Below are 18,478 nucleotides of genomic sequence, written 5' to 3' on the forward strand. Positions count from 1 at the left end.
GTTCCGGGCCCGCGGGCCGCGCGGCCCAGGTGAGGCCGCCGGGCGCGCCCCCGCGCGCCCCTTCCCCCCTCCCGGCGACTTCCTGGTTTGCAGAAGGTGCAGGAGCCGCTGCGGGCGGCCCCGGTCGCAGGAACTGAGAGGCCCCAGCCTCGGAGGCGGCGGGGGCGGCGGCCGGCGAAGACGGGGGCGGCGGCCGCGCCACCGCTGTTGCTGCTGCTGTCACAAAAAGGCTCTGGGGGGTGGGGTGGGAGGCGGGGAAGCGCCGGGGGCGCAGCCGACATGGGCCCGCCGCCGCCGCCGCCGCTGTGAGTAGCCTCCTTCCCCGCGGGGCGGCCAGCGTGGGCGCGGGCGGCGCGACCCTCCCAGCGCGGGGCAGTGGGCTTCCAGGCCGGCGCGGGGGCGGGACGGACAGCCTCACACAGACATGTAACCATGGACTGCAGGACCAAGTGAGTGGGGGTCGCGGGCGGGCGGGCGGGCGGGAGGTGGGGGCGTCCCGCGGCGGCCGGCCCCCCAGACGGCGACTTTGGCCCGGCCCCCCGTGCGCGGCCGGCCGGCGGGACAGCGCTAGGCCGCAAAGCCTGCCCGGCCCCGAGTCCCCGGCCCGGCGGGGTCGGCGCCGCTCCTCCGGGAGCGGCCGGGAGCGCCGCGTCGACGCCCGCATCTCTAGGTGGTGGAGGAGGCCTGGCGACTCCTGCCACCACCCGCTGTGGGTTTCTTGTTCCTCCCGGAGTGTGGCAGACGTGACTGTCGGTTGTCTGTGTCTTGCTGGTGTCCCGGAGGGCGTCAGCGTTGAGGTTAAGCGGTTATTACTTAAAGTATTTCCCTAACGTGAAGATAACCATTTCATTTTTAAGGTAGTTATCAGTTTCCCAGATGTTTTCTTCCAGTTTTTCCTATAAAATTAAATTGGCCTCTGATAGGTATTTACTTACATAGGCACTGGGTGTATGCGGGGTGCTTGCAAAATGGTATCCAATTAGATAGTGTTTTTATGTGTCTGTATCAATGGATATTTTTCATCAGGAGCTTAATCATGTAAAAAGCAATTTGAGGAAGTGTGGTGATTTTGTTTTGGGTCTTAGAGGTATGAGTTTTATGTTTTTTTTTTTTTTTCTTGAAACTTACTTTACAAAGAATTTCTTCTTCCCTTACTCCCTCTTCACACCACTCCCCCAGTTTAAAATAAGGAATACTATGTATATTTGTATTACTGTGAAAGGTTTGTAAAATTTCACAGTATAATTGAATCAATTTTTAATTTTTACACCTAAGAGATTCTAAAAAATATTAGGAAAATGGGAAAATTATTATTTTCTTCAGTGTTTGACATGTGGGGCAGGGTAAGTGATTTAAAAAGTATACTTTTTGACATTAATTGGATTAGGAGGGAGGAGGTCACCCAAATCCATATTATTTCCATTGAAACCAGTTAGTAGTTGGAGGGCTGAGGAAATGTATATTTGCAAATTAATTTATATAGCTTGTCACTTCCTGTGATTCTAGATTCTTGTAATAAATTTAGAAAAAACAAGTGTTTATTTAGAAGCCAAAACTGGCATTCTTTATTAAAGGAAGTAGATATTTAAAATAGCCAATATGCAAAGACACTAAGGTCTCCTTCGCAGGAATAACAGATAGATTAACACTTTGGTCACGTGGACATTGTGGTATCAGATTTTGCTTCATCTTTTATCTTCTAGCAGAAAGAGATTAAAACAAAACTGTTAAAGAAAATGTGTCTCAGTAGATTTCAGTTTGCTTTTTGAAATTAAACCAATGAATTGGTTGAATGTGTGAGAAGTTAACAAAGAAGTGGATAACTTCTGAATGAAGCAAAGCAATCTTACTGTACCTAGTGGGAAAATCTAGTATTAAGGTAGATGTCTTTTTCCAATTTCCCTAAAGATAATTGAAGTAAAACAAGGTTTTTGTTGTTGTTCTTGTTAGCCTTGCAGTTCATGTACAGTTTGCTACTTTAAACATGCTTTGTAGTAATTACATTTCAAGAGAAGCATATGTGAAGTGTCAAATTTAGGAGCATTATAACTGTTTTATGGTGGTCTAGAATGTGGCAGGTGGAACCAGGTAGTTATCATTTACACTTATACTGCAAGTCCTTTTAAAAAAAGCCTGAGAACCTGCTGGCCAGCTTTGTTGGCAGGAAAAGGTAGAAATACTTAGGAGCATACTGACTTTCCCAATTTTGATTCAATAAGATAAAGTCAATGCTTCACATTTATAAAGCACTTCATACTTTAAAAAGTACTTCCACATAAATTAGTTGATTTATAATCCTCACAACTATTCTTTGAAGTGAGCAAGGCACTTTATAGGTGAGAAAATAGGCCCCGGGTCTCAGAACTCCTAAGCCTCTTACATTACTGAACTGGGAAAAAACTTTGTTATTTTCTACATTGTGCTCATATAGTTACATAGTTACATAGAATCCATTGCAACAAGAAGATGATTAGTTTTTTGAGTTAAGAAAATATAAACTCTGCAGAGATGCTTATTTGTCACAGGAAATAAATAAAACAAAGTTCTTTTTCTTTTAGGGAAAATCCAGAAAGAACCTTTGACTTGGTATTGAAAGTGAAATGTCATGCCTCTGAAAATGAAGGTATGTATGTTTTGTTCATTCTTAAAATAACTGAGTCTATCAAAACAAGTGTTAGTGTTGTAGACTGCTAGAACATGATAGTATCAGGATAATGGTACTAAATGTATATTCTGCATCTAGTGTGTCAAGGTGCTGTTAGTAAAGTAGATGTTAGGTTTTTGCCGTGAGATTGTAGAAACCATGATCTGTGCGGCTTAAATTTCAGGTGTACGTTAAGGCCATATAACTTAGAACTCAGCTTTATCATTTGTTGGTGGAGTGATCGATCGTTTTGGTGGTGGTGAACACCTTTTCATTTTCTTTCATTTGTCTTTGAAAACTTAGTTCCTTTTTTAAACATTAGTGAAAATCTCTTGCCCATACAATGAAGCCACACCAATTCTAATGTTTCCAGAATGCAGAAAGCAGACTGAATAGCCCCTTCTGCTGGATTTACTCCAGTAGCAAAGCACTTTCAGAGGGAGGTAAGTAATGGTGTGACATTGCTTGGAAGGGTTTCAGCTGTCAGTTCTATATAATTTCCTGCAAAGACGAGGACACTTTTGTCAGTCCCTTCCCCCCACTTTTGTCATATATAATATGTGTGCATCAGGGGGAGGTGTAGTGGAAAGGAATAAGGGCTGTCTCTTCTTGCTTATTTCCTTTTTGATGAGTCCTTGTGTGATATGTTTTCGGTATATCCAGTGTGTGATTTCACTTGCCATGTACTTAGATGCTAGATAACTTGGCGATTAAGTGTGGGATTTTGAGGAGACAAAGTTGTCCATTCTAAAGACTTGGTGGAAAGTCGGCTGACACTCTTAGCTCTGGAAACTGGCCAGCAATTATATGCTCTTAAGCAATTTGGAGCTGCACACCTTAAAATAGAGGAGCCCAACCCAGCTTGTGGTGAAATGGGCATGGCTAATTTTAGGTAGGAAGTCACACATGTTCCTGACTCCACCAGCCCTGCCTGCTGTATTTCTGGCCTGTTTGAACTATAGCTGTGATCAGGTTTGTCCCCAGGCAGGGAGTGATCCTAGGTGGTAGGGAGCCTTTTCCAATTAAAAAGGTTATCTTTTGTTGTCCTATCTGTGTCAAAGGTGGTCTATTTACATTCTTTCCAGGCACAGCCAAGTTCTCTTTGAAGACTCAAATAGATAACATTATTTTTTCAGCTCCAATTTAAATCTATTCTTTCGTGTATTTATGCTATGAATAATTCTTCAGAATACCTATACCATAACGTTAGTGAAGGTGGGTGAATTAATGCTCACCTGATGTGTTTGTAAAACAAGCTAAATTCCTTTAGAAAACACGATTTCTCTGTAATTTTAAATGCATGCTAAAGCGATTTTGATACAAGCATCAATCTACCTTATATAACACACGATCTGTACATGTGTCAGATTGGAACCTATCCATAAAGAATTCTGAGTGTTTTACTCCTTCCTTCCTCCCTTTGCCCTTTTCCATTTTTAGGAACTAGTTATTCCAGTTTTTATCTTCTGCTTGTGTCCTTCTTTTATTCCTTTCTTGCCTTTTTGCCATTGTTATTGTTTAAATTACTACTCATTAGAAACATCTTCATGTGTATTTTAGTAGTTTATCCAGCATGGTGAAGTTGGGAATATAACAAATGGTTAAACACTTCAGCCTCTTTATAGGTTGCAATTAATCCATTCTACCCATGTATTCCATTAATATGACTCACGGGCAGCAAATTCTAAAGATTTTTAATAAAGCTAAAGTCAACTGTATAAAAGCATAAACAACTTTTCTTCTTTTCGTTGTGACTTAAGTAGTATAAATATGACTAATATTTTAGGGTCTAACAAGTTATACCTTTTTGAGCTTTAAATTTTATGTCAAATTGAGAGTTTTATGTTTCTAAATGTTTTTATTAATTTTCTACTTTATTGATAAATATTAAAGGGAAACAGTCCAGAAATTATTAAAGAGAGTTATTGGAATATTCCTGTCAATAAAACCTGTTTATTTTATTTTATTATTTTTTTTAAAGATTTTATTTATTTATTTGACAGAGAGAGACACAGTGAGAGAGTGAACACAAACAGGGGGAGTGAGAGAGGGAGAAGCAGGCTTCCTGCTGAGCAGGGAGCCGGATGTGGGGCTCAATCCCATGTCCCTGGGATCATGACCTGAGCCGAAGGCAAACGCTTAACGACTGAGCCACCCAGGTGCCCCAAAACCTGTTTATTTTAATGAGTCTGATATGTGTATCAGTTTGTTTAAAGTAGGATAGTTTTTTGTTTTTGCTAACATTCAAATGAACATGGATGACATTCTTATATAGTAATAAACCTGGAAAACAAAATGTGTAAATTAGGGTGTTTGGGGGCACAAATATAAAACCAATTTAAGTAATGAGGGAACTTAATAGTTTGTATAAGAGGAAGTCTAGAAGTAGGTCATCAAAGATCCAGGTTCTTTTTGCATCACAGCTCTGCCACTCATAGTAATTGGAGTCATTGGAAGATTTAGATTCCTTGTGGTTCTAGGATGGCAGTGAAGTTAGAACTCTACTTTCTCTTTTATGACCTTGGGGGTGACAGACACTGGCTTTTCATGGCACTCTGCTTAGAGCCAGAAAATACCTTTCCCCAGAATCTTCCAGAACATTGGATCCCAATGGCCTAAGTTGGCATGGGCTTAAACATTCCTAAAATAATCATTGGTAGGGTAGTGGTAGAGAGGTGAATGGCAAGATTATTATGATTGATTATTAATAAACAACATGCAAAGAATAGATGTTGGGAAGTAAATGAAAATGTTCTCTACATTTCTCAGAATATTAGTTTATTTTTAATTTTTTTAGATTTTATTTATTTGAGAGAGAGAGAGTGCACATGAGTGGGGAGGGAGGGGCAGAGGGAGAGGGCTTGACCCCAGGACCCCGAGATCATGACCTGAGCCCAAAGCAGACACTTAACCAGCTGAGCCATCCAGGTACCCCTGTTGGTTTATTTTTTGAAGAATATCTGTTTGATCCAATAGAAAATACCATGCTCAGGATAAATGTGGTTTATGCTAAGATTGATGATACTACGTTAAGATATTTGATGTGTTTCTCTTGTTCACTTTCTAATAGAGAGGTTCTAAATTCTTTCATTTGTCTTGTGTAGCTTCATAAATATCTTCAGAGAGAAATTATTATTTAAGTTTTAGTTGGTGTTTTGAAATGGTATTAGTTGTTGAAATATAATTTAATATAGCTAGCTCTGGTAAAGGGGTGATCTTCATTTGACCAATGGCTATTTGGACTTGTTTCAAAGGCATTACATTGATTTTTTTTTTTAAAGATTTTATTTATTTATTTGAGCGAGAGAGAATGAGAGATAGCATGAGAGGGAAGAGGGTCAGAGGGAGAAGCAGACTCCCCGCTGAGCAGGGAGCCCGATGTGGGACTCGATCCCGGGACTCCAGGATCATGACCTGAGCCGAAGGCAGTCGCTTAACCAGCTGAGCCACCCAGGCACCCTTACATTGATTTTTTGAAAACGGTGCATTTTAGAACACTGGGAAATAGTTTCATATGAAGGGTCCCACAAGTTAAAAAAATTGCCATGAGGGTGGTTGGTTGTGTTTCCCTATCGTGTTCCCTCGTGTTAGTAGAACTGCTTCTGATGGTGTCTCACAGACTGGTTGGCCCATATTTTCACGGATGTTCCCTGGCAGGGCAACTTCCCTAATAACTTCTGCTGCAACTATCCAAGAGTGAAGTGCCATCATTTAGATCTTAATACTCTTCCTGGTAGATTTCCAAGGGACTTGCTGTTGTCACTCTTCCCTTTGCTGTCTTTCATGCTTCCCAGCAGTCAGTGAAGTAGAGCCAGCAGCCATGGCCTGTCCTCAGTTCCAGCAGCAGAGTTACTGTTACCACACTGCCTCTGTGTTCCCCAGAGCGGTTCAGGGCTTCAGGGAACTGAAAAGTAACCCTTCCTCGGGACAAAGTTGCCGATGCCTCCTCTCTGGGTTTTTCAGGCAGTGGCTTTGGTACTCTAGCTTTCTCTTTCATATTTTGTTGACCGCTTACCTCAAGTGGTAGCAGTGCTGGTGATGGGTGTTAGCGGCGGCAGCACCGTGCTAATGCTGCCGTAGCACTCTGTGCTGGGCTTCATCCTAGCTGGTGTACGCGGACTAACTGTTCAACTCTCACACCGTCCGACAGCCTACGAAATGTCTATCTTCATTTGCGCGCGAAGAAACTGAAGCACAGAGAAATGAAGAAACTTGCCCAAAGTAGTCTGGCTCCAGAGTCTGTATTTTAATCTATTGCTTTTTAATAGATTTAATCTAATTTAAAAAATCTGCTCTATTGCCTCTCATTGTGTAGTGACCTCGAATCACCTCGATAGAGGCTGCATTATTACCCTGTGAGGAAATAGTGGAGTTTAAACTATATGTGGTGCAGGTATATGTATTTTTAAACAGTAATACAGTGTTCTCCCTGAAATGAACGAATCGAGGGTAATTCCACATAAAAAAATTACTGAACTTTTTCCTTGTGTTATTGATGCTGGCTCAGGATATTCCCCCTTCCCCACTCACTACTCTTTTTTAGGATTTAAGTCTCTTTGTTTAGTGAACCCTTAATCTTGTAGTCCTAGCTATTTATTCGTAGTTTTCAACACATCTTTATTAGGTCTTGTTTTCTTTATCTTGTTTCTTTAGGTAGAAAAATTTCTTTTAGGAACAAATCCTCCTTTGCTACTGACTTTCCACTTTTATAAACTCATCCAACCCAGTATCAAGTTATCCACCTTTCTGATCTTTAGCTATGTTAATAGTTTAACTGCTTCTTACTCTTTTCTTAAATCAGAACTTGAGGCCAAAGACTCCTCACTTAGTCAGTACCCCTCATGCCCTGCACAAGAAAGGGTATCTCTAGGCTTGCTTTTGCATTTGATATGTTTTGACTCTAGGGATACTGTTTACACAGAATCTCTAGCATTTTGCTTCTCCCTATATTTTAGCACTTAACTGTTCTTGTAGATGTGTCTAATATAGTAATATACAGACATATAGCTAGGTCTAAGTGTCTGTTTGCCAGGCTTAAAATAAACTCTTTGAGAAATGGGCCATGACTTATTAATTTGTTTCCTTAGAGAAAAGCTTAGCATGGTGTCTGGCATGTTTAGTGAATATTTACGGAATGAATAAAAGAAATTGGACCTAGCATAGTGCCAACCACTGGTCAAATAAACGATTAGATTAAATCACTGAGAGCTGCTTGTTGTAGAAGTGATCTGAAGTGTGTGCTGATATGACAGGAGCAGAGACAATAGAAATATATATGACCACATCTATCTTGGACCAGTGGGCTTGTTTAGGGATACTCTGTGCTTAAGCTCTTCCTATTCAGGACCCACATCTGCTTGCTGTCTTCTCACATCACAAGATTGATTGGGACAGTTGCTATGTATGTATGTTTTGGAGTCCACCTTAAAACCCATTTGTACCCATCCACACATACCAAAAACCCAATAAAAAACTTAACATTTAGAAAGTAGAACTGATGAATCATACATACAATAAAGTGGTGTAGGAGACTTTACATACTGCCCAACATGGAAGAACAATCTGTGGGTCAAATGCAGTTACGATGTTTTTACTCTAGCTGTGTGTTCCTTGCTGAGCTCTTTCTGAGTCCCTCTCAATCTAGATGCAAGTGGATAAATTGGAGTCATCATGACTGAAAGTATTAGCTTTATATCGTAGATTGTTGAAGCAAGCAAAACTTCTATTTTCTCATACTTGCTAACTGGGAATAAAACTTAATGTGGTTCTTTAGAAGCATACCTTTGAGATATGTCATTTTTGGTTTTATAAAGTAGTTAAGAAGAGCTGTACTTTTGTATTTGGTTTTGGAACATTATGTGCTCCCTGACACAGCTGCCTGCAAGTCTAAAAAGCAAATCAAATGTCAACATCCAGTGTTTGTTGATAAATACTTTGATAGGGATGCTACAGAGTTTATATTTGAATAGTTTGATTATGACTTGTCTCATTAGGTACTTTTATTTGTTCACATGTTCTTTAGTTTTGCTGCTTTAATCCAAGGTCACTTCTTTTTTTTAATTTATTATTATTATTTTTTATTATGATGTTATGTTAATCACCGTACAGTACATCATTAGTTTTTGATGTAGTGTTCCACGATTCATTGTTTGCATATAACACTCAGTGCTCCATACAGAACGTGCCCTCCTTCATACCCATCACCAGGCTAACCAAGGTCACTTCTTGATTTTTAATGTTGGTGGTTCCCTGCCGTGCCCTGTGGAGCCTCTGCTGCCGTTCTCTTCGTGGTGGTGTGCTGTGGGACTGGTGCTCGGGCTCTGCTGGGTGGCCACAGTGCCACAGTTTGTTCAGGTTTTTTTCCTTGGAACTTTCTTGTTTCCTTGACCTTCAAGGTAATATGTTCCTAATATTCTTTTGATAATATTCTCTCATTTGGAGGATTTTCTTATGCTCAAGTAATATCCCTCTTTGTTTCCCTCCAAATTTTTATTTTTGATTGGCAAGGTAGAGGACAATAATTTACCTTTTAAAATGTACATTTTAAAGCATATATACAATATTAGCAATTGGCATTTTGGGGGCACTTTAAGCAGGCAGCCATAGTTTTATTTAAAATAACAGTGGAAATCAAAGGCGTTAAGTGTGAAGTATGTTCTCAATCAATGCTAAAAGAATCTTTCTTCCCTGGAAATACTTTTTAATATTTAACATTCAGAAATTTTTTCCACTTTCAAACTCTTCAGCTTATGCTAAAGTAATATTATACAAACCAGAAGAGATTTTTTTTACTTGAAGTTTTTTTTTTTTTAAGATTTTATTTATTTATTTGACAGAGACACAGCGAGAGAGGGAACACAAGCAGGGGGAGTGGGAAAGGGAGAAGCAGGCTTCCTGCTGAGCAGGGAGCCCGATGCAGGGCTCGATCCCAGGACCCCGGGATCATGACCTTAGCCGAAGGCAGATGCTTAACGACTGAGCCACCCAGGTGCCCCTTGAAGATTTTTTTACTTGAGCCAGAAAACATTAGAGATAGCTTTGAGAAACTCCTGACATACTGTGGTCTTCCTATATTGTTAAGTTGAATGGTTTTCCTGTTGTATTTATTTTGGACATAGACTCTTAGTTTATATAAATTAAGGATAAGTTGATTTACTCCAGATAGTGATTTAATTTTATTTGTAGGAAAGGGTGTCTTGTTTCATGTTTCTATGGTGGTTCAGTCATTTTTGCTTTGTGGGAACTTGCCAAAAGTGCTCCTCAATTGATTTTTTTAGAGGTATTTAAGAAGTTGGTACCACATGGGGTCTTAGGGCACATTGCAGAAGAGAACAGTGGAATAATAGAACTGGAAGTTTCCTTAAAGGGCACCTAGTACAACCTAGTAGAGAGGAATTGGCTTTGATGGACCTTAGAATTCCCGCAGCCCCTTTGCTCTCACCCTGCAGGTGCCATTGTCCTCAGACTGTCCCGTGACTGCTTAAAGATGCTCACTATGAGCGTGAAACAGGCCTTCTCCATGCCAGGCACACTAGTTTCAAAGCTACCCCTCTTCTCACTATTCTTCAAATAACAATTTCTTTAAGTAGGTGGTGTTACTTAATGCATTTATCTGATTAAAGTAATTCACAGTGAGGTGTGAACAACTGATAGCCCTCAAGGGAGCCTTGTAAAGTTGAATTAATTAAAAAGATGCAGTTTGCTGTAGTGGAAAGATCTCTGAACTAAAGATCAAATGTATCTCTGTCAGTTTCTAGTTAGGTTTTTACCATTTCTTCCCCTCCATCTCTATTGACACTCCATTTGTAGTTTGTGATTAACAGCTTTAATAAATGTGTATTTATGTATTCAGTGAATTTCATTAAGATATTTTTTGTTTATAAGTTTTCAATTAATAAAGCTAAAGCATTATGGTTTAAAGCCTTATTTATTGATTTATTTTTTCTGATTCAGCTTCCAGTTAAATGTTTTACAGAAATAGAAATAAAAATTACTATTTAGTATTTACTATACATCAGTAAATGTGCTCAGAGCTTATGTTTCCAATTTATCGTCATGATAACCATATGCAGTAGGGGTTATAAACCTTTTCATAAAGATGAGGAAGTGGAACACAGGAAAGTTAAGTAGCTTGCTCGGGTCACACAGCTCTAAGAGGTGGGATTGGTCTTTGAACCTGTTTTTCTGATTTTAGAGCCTAAATTCAACCATTACACTGTGCTGCCTTTAAAATACAATAGTCATCCTTTTCTAATAGCATTGAAATTTTTCTCAGCAATTTTTGAAAGCCACCCATTTAGGAAATCCCTGGCTAATTCTAGGCTTGACCAGAGTTATTGTGATACTCATTTTTAGTAGACATCAAAAGGTGACAGTGGGAAGAGGAACATAAACACCGTCTAAGATATTCAGCCCTATGTCATTCATTCACTGGATGTTTCTGAGTGTCAAGCTCAGATGAAAAGCCACTAAAATGATGACGTTCTCAGTGTTCTAAATCAGTGATTGTAATAGTGTAGGAAGGGCTGTTTGAGAGGTTGCAGTGTGTGACACTAAGTCTGAAGAGGGCACCTAACTCAGCTCTGTGTGGGGGGCGTGGGGGGCAGTGGGAGAGAGGGCAGAGGGGAGAGTCAGGGATAGTCTTGAGGTGATGGAGGGAGAGACAGTTAGATACTGTCTTGTCAGCTCTCAGTTGGATACCAGACTGTTACCTGTCTCTGAAGTTAGTTGAAGTTTTACTTCATATTCAAAATTTAGTGTGAATAACTAGGAGTAAAGAATATATTGCTTTTGGTATAAACATTTATATCTTTTGAAGATGATTAAGAAGCACTCTCTACTTCAGTGTAATCTGCCCTGGCAGGGTGTTGTTCGGGTTTGATTTTGTTTACTCAGAGCCTAAAATAGCGTCTGACCTAAGGTGTGTGTGTTTAGTGACTTACTGAGTTGTTGAAGCACTATTTTCAAGGTACTGAAATGGCTTTTAAAGAAAAGGGTATTGAGACTTTAATAATTACTGTTAAATTCATTTTTTTCTGTAAAAGTATAACAACTATTGAACAGATGAAGTTTGTAAAAGTGAAGCTACGGAAGTAAAAGATATAAAAAGAAGTTGCTGAGTAATAATCCTTTTTGATATCTGTCTTGTGGCAGTTATATTCTGTCTTGAACTTGATCTTTATCACCCTGACGTATGCCAACCACTGGATTTTAGGTTTTTGAGGACAAGTACCTCTTTGGAACTATTGTAGATTTTCAGAAAAAGCGTCTTCCATATGGATGATATTCAATAAGTACTTGTTAAGTTTTACTCTTTTATTGAAGTAAAATTAGTAAAAGGTTGTGCTGTATTTTTAATAACTATTTTAGATTTCATAAATCTTAAAAAACCATTAATGTAAAAGAACATTGAAAGGCTGTAGATTTTTATATCACAAGCAATAGATGCTGTATTTAAAACATTTTTTTTTTTAAAAACAGAACTGTGTTGATAAACCACAAGCTCTGTAGCTTAGTAGGCAGAACTGGTGAAGATCAGATAGAGCCTTTTCCTCTTTCAGTTCCTTCTTATTTATCATTTGAATCTGAAAATAAAGTATAGAGCTATCAGTTTAGTACATCTGATGGTCTTCTGCAAATGTGTAAGTGTCCAGAAATTAGTCATTTCAAAAATAATTTGTCTTAGTTTGGTAGCAGAAATGCACCAAGCATAAGGATGTGTGTAGTATTCAAATTTATCATTAATTAAAATTAAACTGTCCTTTAAAATGTTTTTACCTGAGTGATTGTAAAATTTGCCTTCCTTTTAATTTTGATAAGAGATTATTTGAAATAACTTATGAATTTGTGTAGAAAACATTGGTTGAAATGAAACCCAAATAAGTTCAGGTGTGTTTTAAGGCACTAGAGCACTGTATATCCTCAGGGTCTATGCATTTAATGTACAGTTGCTATGAAATAAAAGTGGTTCAGAAAGGATTCTTAAATGGCTTTTTTTTTTTTTTTTGAGATTCCAGTGTATTTTGGATATGATATTTGGAAGAGGAAGTTGGTATTTTTTTTTCTTGGAAGAGGAAGTTGTTTGATATTTGGGGAATTTTTTTCAAGGTCTTGGTCACTGTTACTCTTTTATATAAGCTAAAATAGTGTTTTAATACTTATAAGCAATTAATTATTTGATTTTGAGGGAATAATGTGTTATCTCTTTTTGTCATTTGGTCCTTATTTCTACAGAGAATGTGAGAACTAAATTTTGAAGTTGTAGTTTTGTTATAAAAATTTGAAGTTGTAGATTTTGGTAATGAATATCTGCAGAATAATTGTTGACAATAAGGGCAACACAATTTCATCAAGATTATATGTTGGCAGTATTCTGTGTCTGGGTTCAGATGTGTTATTGAAGAAATAGTAAGCTGAGAATTTTTATGTACAAAAATACTAGTTTCCAAGTTCTTAAAAGTGTTACTGTTGTGTTTGTTAATTACAATGTTTACTTTAAAAAGTGGAAATATTGGAATTCAGAGTTTTCATTTGTAAATATTTACTTCATTTTTGGCTTAGTAGTTGAAGATATAAATGAGTCTTTAATACTTTATATGTGTCCTTGTCCTGAATTTGGCCTTTGAAGGCTGATGTGGCTATCTAAAATTCTTTATAAAGCCATTATGAAATCCATTTACTTATGGTTTACTTGATTTGGGAATTTATAAGATCTTCTGGCAATTTTTTTGACTCATTTCCCCCAGGTATTATCCAGATTAGCAATGATAATTTTTTTTTATAGATGGATATAGAAAGAAGAGAGATGGCGCTCGTATCAAAATTTCTACTTTAAACCTTGTATTGTATACTACTTTCTTACTTGTGAGATATTCCAAATGGTGGTCAAGGTATTGAAAATGAAATTACTGAATACTTCTGAATTGCCTTCTAAATCATCATAGTAAGACTAAATTATATTTAGCATGGTTTATAGTTTATATTTTTATGGTATTTTAATTCTTTGAAAGTGTGTGATTTCTATTGTATTTAATATGTATGACAGATTTAATATATACAATTTATATTTCCTTTAAAACATACTTTTATTTTTTATTTTTTTTTATATATTTTATTTATTTATTTGAGAGAGAGAGAGAATGAGAGATAGAGAGCACGAGAGGGAAGAGGGTCAGAGGGAGAAGCTGACTCCCCGCTGAGCAGGGAGCCCGACGTGGGACTCGATCCCGGGACTCCAGGATCATGACCTGAGCCGAAGGCAGTCGCTTAACCAACTGAGCCACCCAGGCGCCCTCCTTTAAAACATACTTTTAAATATGACTAGAATTTTAGCTTTTTTTTTTTTAAAGATTTTATTTATTTATTTGACAGAGAGATAGCGAGAGCAGGAACACAAGCAGGGGGAGTGGGAGAGGGAGAAGCAGGCTTCCCACTGAGCAGGGAGCCTGATGCAGGGCTCCATCCCAGGACCCTGGGATCATGACCTGAGCCCAAGGCAGATGCTTAACCAACTGAGCCACCCAGGTGCCCCTAGAATTTTACCTTTTTAGATATGGCTGAATTTAATTTGGTCAAAACACAAAAAATTATTTATATATTGTTAATAAGGCACTTGACAGTACTTATTCTAAGTTAAAACTGCATTTAAAACCTAGGGTTGAAGAGAGTAGATGATGAGTAGCTTTTGCTTGATTTATACGTTAGAAGAAATGACTAAGCTAGAGCTCAGTGCTCTTTAGGAGATATCTTCCTCCCATACAGATATTTTTAATGCAGAAGGACAGAGTGTTGAATCTTCTGTGACTGAGGGAAAGACTAAAGACTATTTTATACTTCTGGTATCTGTAATCAGCAAATTGACCCAATGAAGGCCTGCTACCTGTTTGTACCACCTTATACCATCTGCATGGAGGTGTTAAATTTTGGAATTTGTGTTTTTGCCTTGTTTCACTTTTACTTTTTGGTGTATTTGGTGCTTCCTTTCATTAGATATTTAATGTTTTTATATTTTTTAACTGTTTTAGCTTATTCTTTGGCTTTTACTTTTCATTGTTCTTTGCTTTTTATTATTTTATATTAATTTAGTTTATAAAAAGTCTTTATTGTTTAAAAATATTTAATGAAATATTTCTTTGGAAAAAGTTCTGCTCTTCCTTCTATAGAGTGCCCTTTGAACCCTTTTTCTTTTTCTAATGAGGAGGCAAGGAAAATTAGAAGAGGAGAGTGGACACAGGCATACCTCAGAGATATTGTGGGTTCTGTTCACACCACCATAATAAAGCAAATATCACAATAAAGTAAGTCAAATGAAATTTTTGGTTTCCCAGTGGATATAAAAGTTATGTTTACCCTAGACCGCATTGTGTTAAGTGTGCAATAGCATTATGTCTAAAAAACAATGTATACGCCTTATTTAAAAATATTGCTAAAAAAACACTAACCATCATTTGAACTTTCAGGAGTCATAATCTTTTCGCTGGGGGAGGGTCTTGCCTACATGTTGATGGCTGCTAGCTGATCAGGGTGGTAGTTGCTGCAGGTTGGGGTGGCTGTGGCAATTTCTTAAAACAAGTGATTGCTAGAGTGATTGACTGACTCTTCCTTTCACTAAGGATTTCTCTGTAGCGTGATGCTACTTGATTGCACTTTACCTACAGAACTTCTTTCAGAATTGGAGTGAATCCTCTCAAATTCTGCTACTGCTTTATCAACTATATTTATATAATATCCTTTGTTGTCCTGATATCCTAATGTCCTAAAATACTAAGTCCTTTATTGTCATTCAGCAATCTTCGGTCTTCACAGCATTTTCACCAGGAGTAGACTCCATCTCAAGAAACCACTTTCTTTCCTCATCCATAAGAAGCAACTCCTCATCCATTAAGGTTTTATCATGAGATTGAAGCAATTCAGTCCCATATTCAGGCTCCATTTCTAATTCTAGTTCTCTTGCTATTTCTACCACATCTGCAGTTACTTATTCTACTGAAATCTTGAACCCTTCAATGTCATCCATGAGAGTTGGAATCACCTTCTTCCAGTCTCCTGTGAATGTTGATGTTTTGACTTCTTTATATGAATTCTGAATGTCCTTAATGGCAACTAGAATAGTGAACTCATTCCAGAAGGTTCTCACCTTACTTTGTGCAGATCAGAGGAATCACTGTATATGGCATCTATAAGCCTTATGAATTGTATTTCTTAAATAATAAGACTTGAAAGTAAAAAAAAAAAAAAATCACTTTTTGATCTATGGGCTACAGAATGGATGTTGTGTTAGCAGGCTTGAAAACAACACTAATCTTGTTGCACATCTTTTGTGAGAGCTCTTAGTGACCAGGTGCATTGTCAGTGAGCACTAAAATTTTGAAAGACATCTCTTTCTGAGCAGTAGGTCTCAACGGTGGCTTAAACTATTCAGCAAACCATGCTGTAAAGAGAGGTACTGTCATCCAGGCTTTGTTGTTTCATTGATACAGCACAGATAGCATAGATTTGACATCATTCTTAAGGGCCCTGGGATTGTCACAATGGTAAATGAGCACTGGCTTCAACTCAGAGTCACCAGCTACATTAGCCCCTAACAAGAGAGTCAGTCTGTCCTTTGAAGTTTTGAAGGTAGGCATTGATTTCTCCTTTGTAGCTATGAAAGCCTCATATGGCATCTACTTCCAGTGTATGGTGGTTTTGTCTACATTGAAAATCTGGTCTATAGTATAGCCACCTTCATTAATTATGTCAGCTAGATCTTCTGGATCACTTGCCAAAGCTTCTACATCAGGACTTGCTGCCTCACCTCGAATCTTTATGTTATGGAGATTACTTCTTTCCTTAAATCTCATGAACCAACCTCTGCTAGTTTCAAATTTTTCTTCTACGGCTTCCTCACCTCTCAGCCTTCATAGAATTGAAGCAAGTTAGGGCCTTGCTCTGGATTAGGCTTTTGCTTAAGGGAATGTTATGGTTGGTGTGATCGAAAACTTTCTCCGTATCAGCAATAAGGCTGTTTTGCTTTATCATTTGTGTGTTCACTGGAGTAGCATTTTTAATTTCCTTTAAGAACTTGTCCTTTGCATTCACAACTTGCTGTTTGGCTTAAGAGACCTAGCTTTCAGCTTCTCTTGGCTTTCAACATGCCTTCCTCACTAAGCTTAATCATTTCTGGCTGTTGATTTAAAGTGAAAGACATGTGATTCTCCCTTTCATTTAAACACCTAGAGGCCACTGTGGGGTTATTAATTGACCCGATTTCAGTATTGTGTCTCAGGGAATTGGGAGGCCTAACCATAAGGAAGTGGGGGAATCGCTGGTTGGCGGAATAGTCCGAACACACTCAACATTTACCGATTAAGTTTGCTGACTTATAAGGGTGCGGTTTGTGTTGCCTCAAGACAACGACTATAGGAACATCAAAGGTCACTGATCACAGATCACCATAACAAATATAACAATAATGAAAAGTTTGAGATACTGTGAGAATTTCCAAAATGTGACACAAAGATAAAAAGTGAGCAAATGCTGTTGGGAAAATGGCGCTGATAGACTTGCCTGACACAGGGTTGCCACAGCCCTTCAATTAAAAAAAAAACGCATCTGTAAGCACAGTATCTGTAAGCACAGTAAAGCAAAGCACAATAAGATAAGGTATATCTATATTATGCTAGGTAATTGTGGGAACTCTCAAAACAGACTAATGCTTACTCTTTGAGTATGAATAGGTAGTTAAATCTCTCTTTCAAGGTGAACAGAAATAAATGGGTTGATGACACGATTTTCTACAAGCCTAAAACCTGGAATCTTCTTATGGCTAAAACAGTGTCTTCCTTAAAAACATCCCAGTAGAGTAGAAAGATATTGGACTAAGAGTTGAAACATGGCTTTTGGTCCTGGCTTTACTACTTACTAGTTATGTAACTTGGTCGAGTCATTTAACTTGTTTTACTTTTCACAGTTATAAAAAGTTTGCAGTACATAGCTCAAGAATTGTTATGAGAGTCAAATACAAAATGACATGAAAAGTTTTTTGTAAACTGTACTGTAAAACCCTATATAAACTTCTATTTGGTTTGTATAAAGCTGGTGGTATTTAAAAAAAAAGGTATGATCAACAGAAATTAAGTGATAGGGATGCACTTCCCTTCTGTTTTGATGTATGTGATCGATGTGGAAAAAAGAAATGCTAAAGGAAGGTCTCATAGTAACTCCCAAGCCCCCTGTTTAATATTGCAGAAGTGCCAGAAATAAGGAGGATGGAAGATGGTAATGTATTTTGGGCTTATGAGTTGTTTTCACTTTTAAAGGGATGTTTAGCAGAGAATAAAAATTTGTGGCACTAGATCTGATGGTACTGATTTAAAGGCGTGGTCGCCTCTAGAGGGATTAAGCCCAATTTGGAAGTTACAGTGTGACTTTTGTTTGCACTGCTTTCTTCTAAATTTTTTACGTGTACAAACTTCAGCTGGGAAGTGGGAATTCCATATATGTGTAAAATTTTAAACTTCTAAGAGTTAATATTGACAAGCTAGAAGGTAACTAGAATGGAAATAAACTAAGTGTTCACATGTCTGACAGGGTGTTGGTGAGATGAGATTAAGGGTAATGTTGTACAAGTGTAGGGTTCTCATTGGAAATGTTACCAGTTGTGAAGTATGTTGCAATTGGTTAGGAGTTCTGTGTAAACTGATAATAAGTATTGCAGTATGTGAATGATTAGATGTTATAACAAATGCAAGGCCATCCCAGGAGTGACATCACTCTTACTTATTTATATTCCTATATAACTTTCTTGAGTGAATGCTAAAGGAATAGTGTAGCTGTCATGAGAAATTGTATGCA

General features: G+C 38.1%; 1 protein-coding gene across 1 annotated transcript in view; it reads left to right on the forward strand.

Moving 5' to 3' along the window:
- Nucleotides 1–298: 298 nt before the first annotated feature.
- Nucleotides 299–18,478, forward strand: part of DENND1B (DENN domain containing 1B) — a 267,164-nt gene continuing 248,984 nt past the window's right edge. Inside the window, exons 1-2 of the mRNA XM_028120237.2 lie at nt 299–449; nt 2,559–2,623. Of these exons, the coding sequence (XP_027976038.1) occupies nt 433–449; nt 2,559–2,623 (82 nt within the window). The 5' untranslated portion in view covers nt 299–432. The remainder of the gene's footprint in view (nt 450–2,558; nt 2,624–18,478) is intronic.

The sequence above is a fragment of the Eumetopias jubatus genome, unplaced genomic scaffold (assembly GCF_037043125.1).
Source record: "Eumetopias jubatus isolate StellerSeaLion01/CBP00866 unplaced genomic scaffold, mEumJub1_p1.0 scaffold_12, whole genome shotgun sequence".
Lineage (NCBI taxonomy): Eukaryota > Metazoa > Chordata > Mammalia > Carnivora > Otariidae > Eumetopias > Eumetopias jubatus.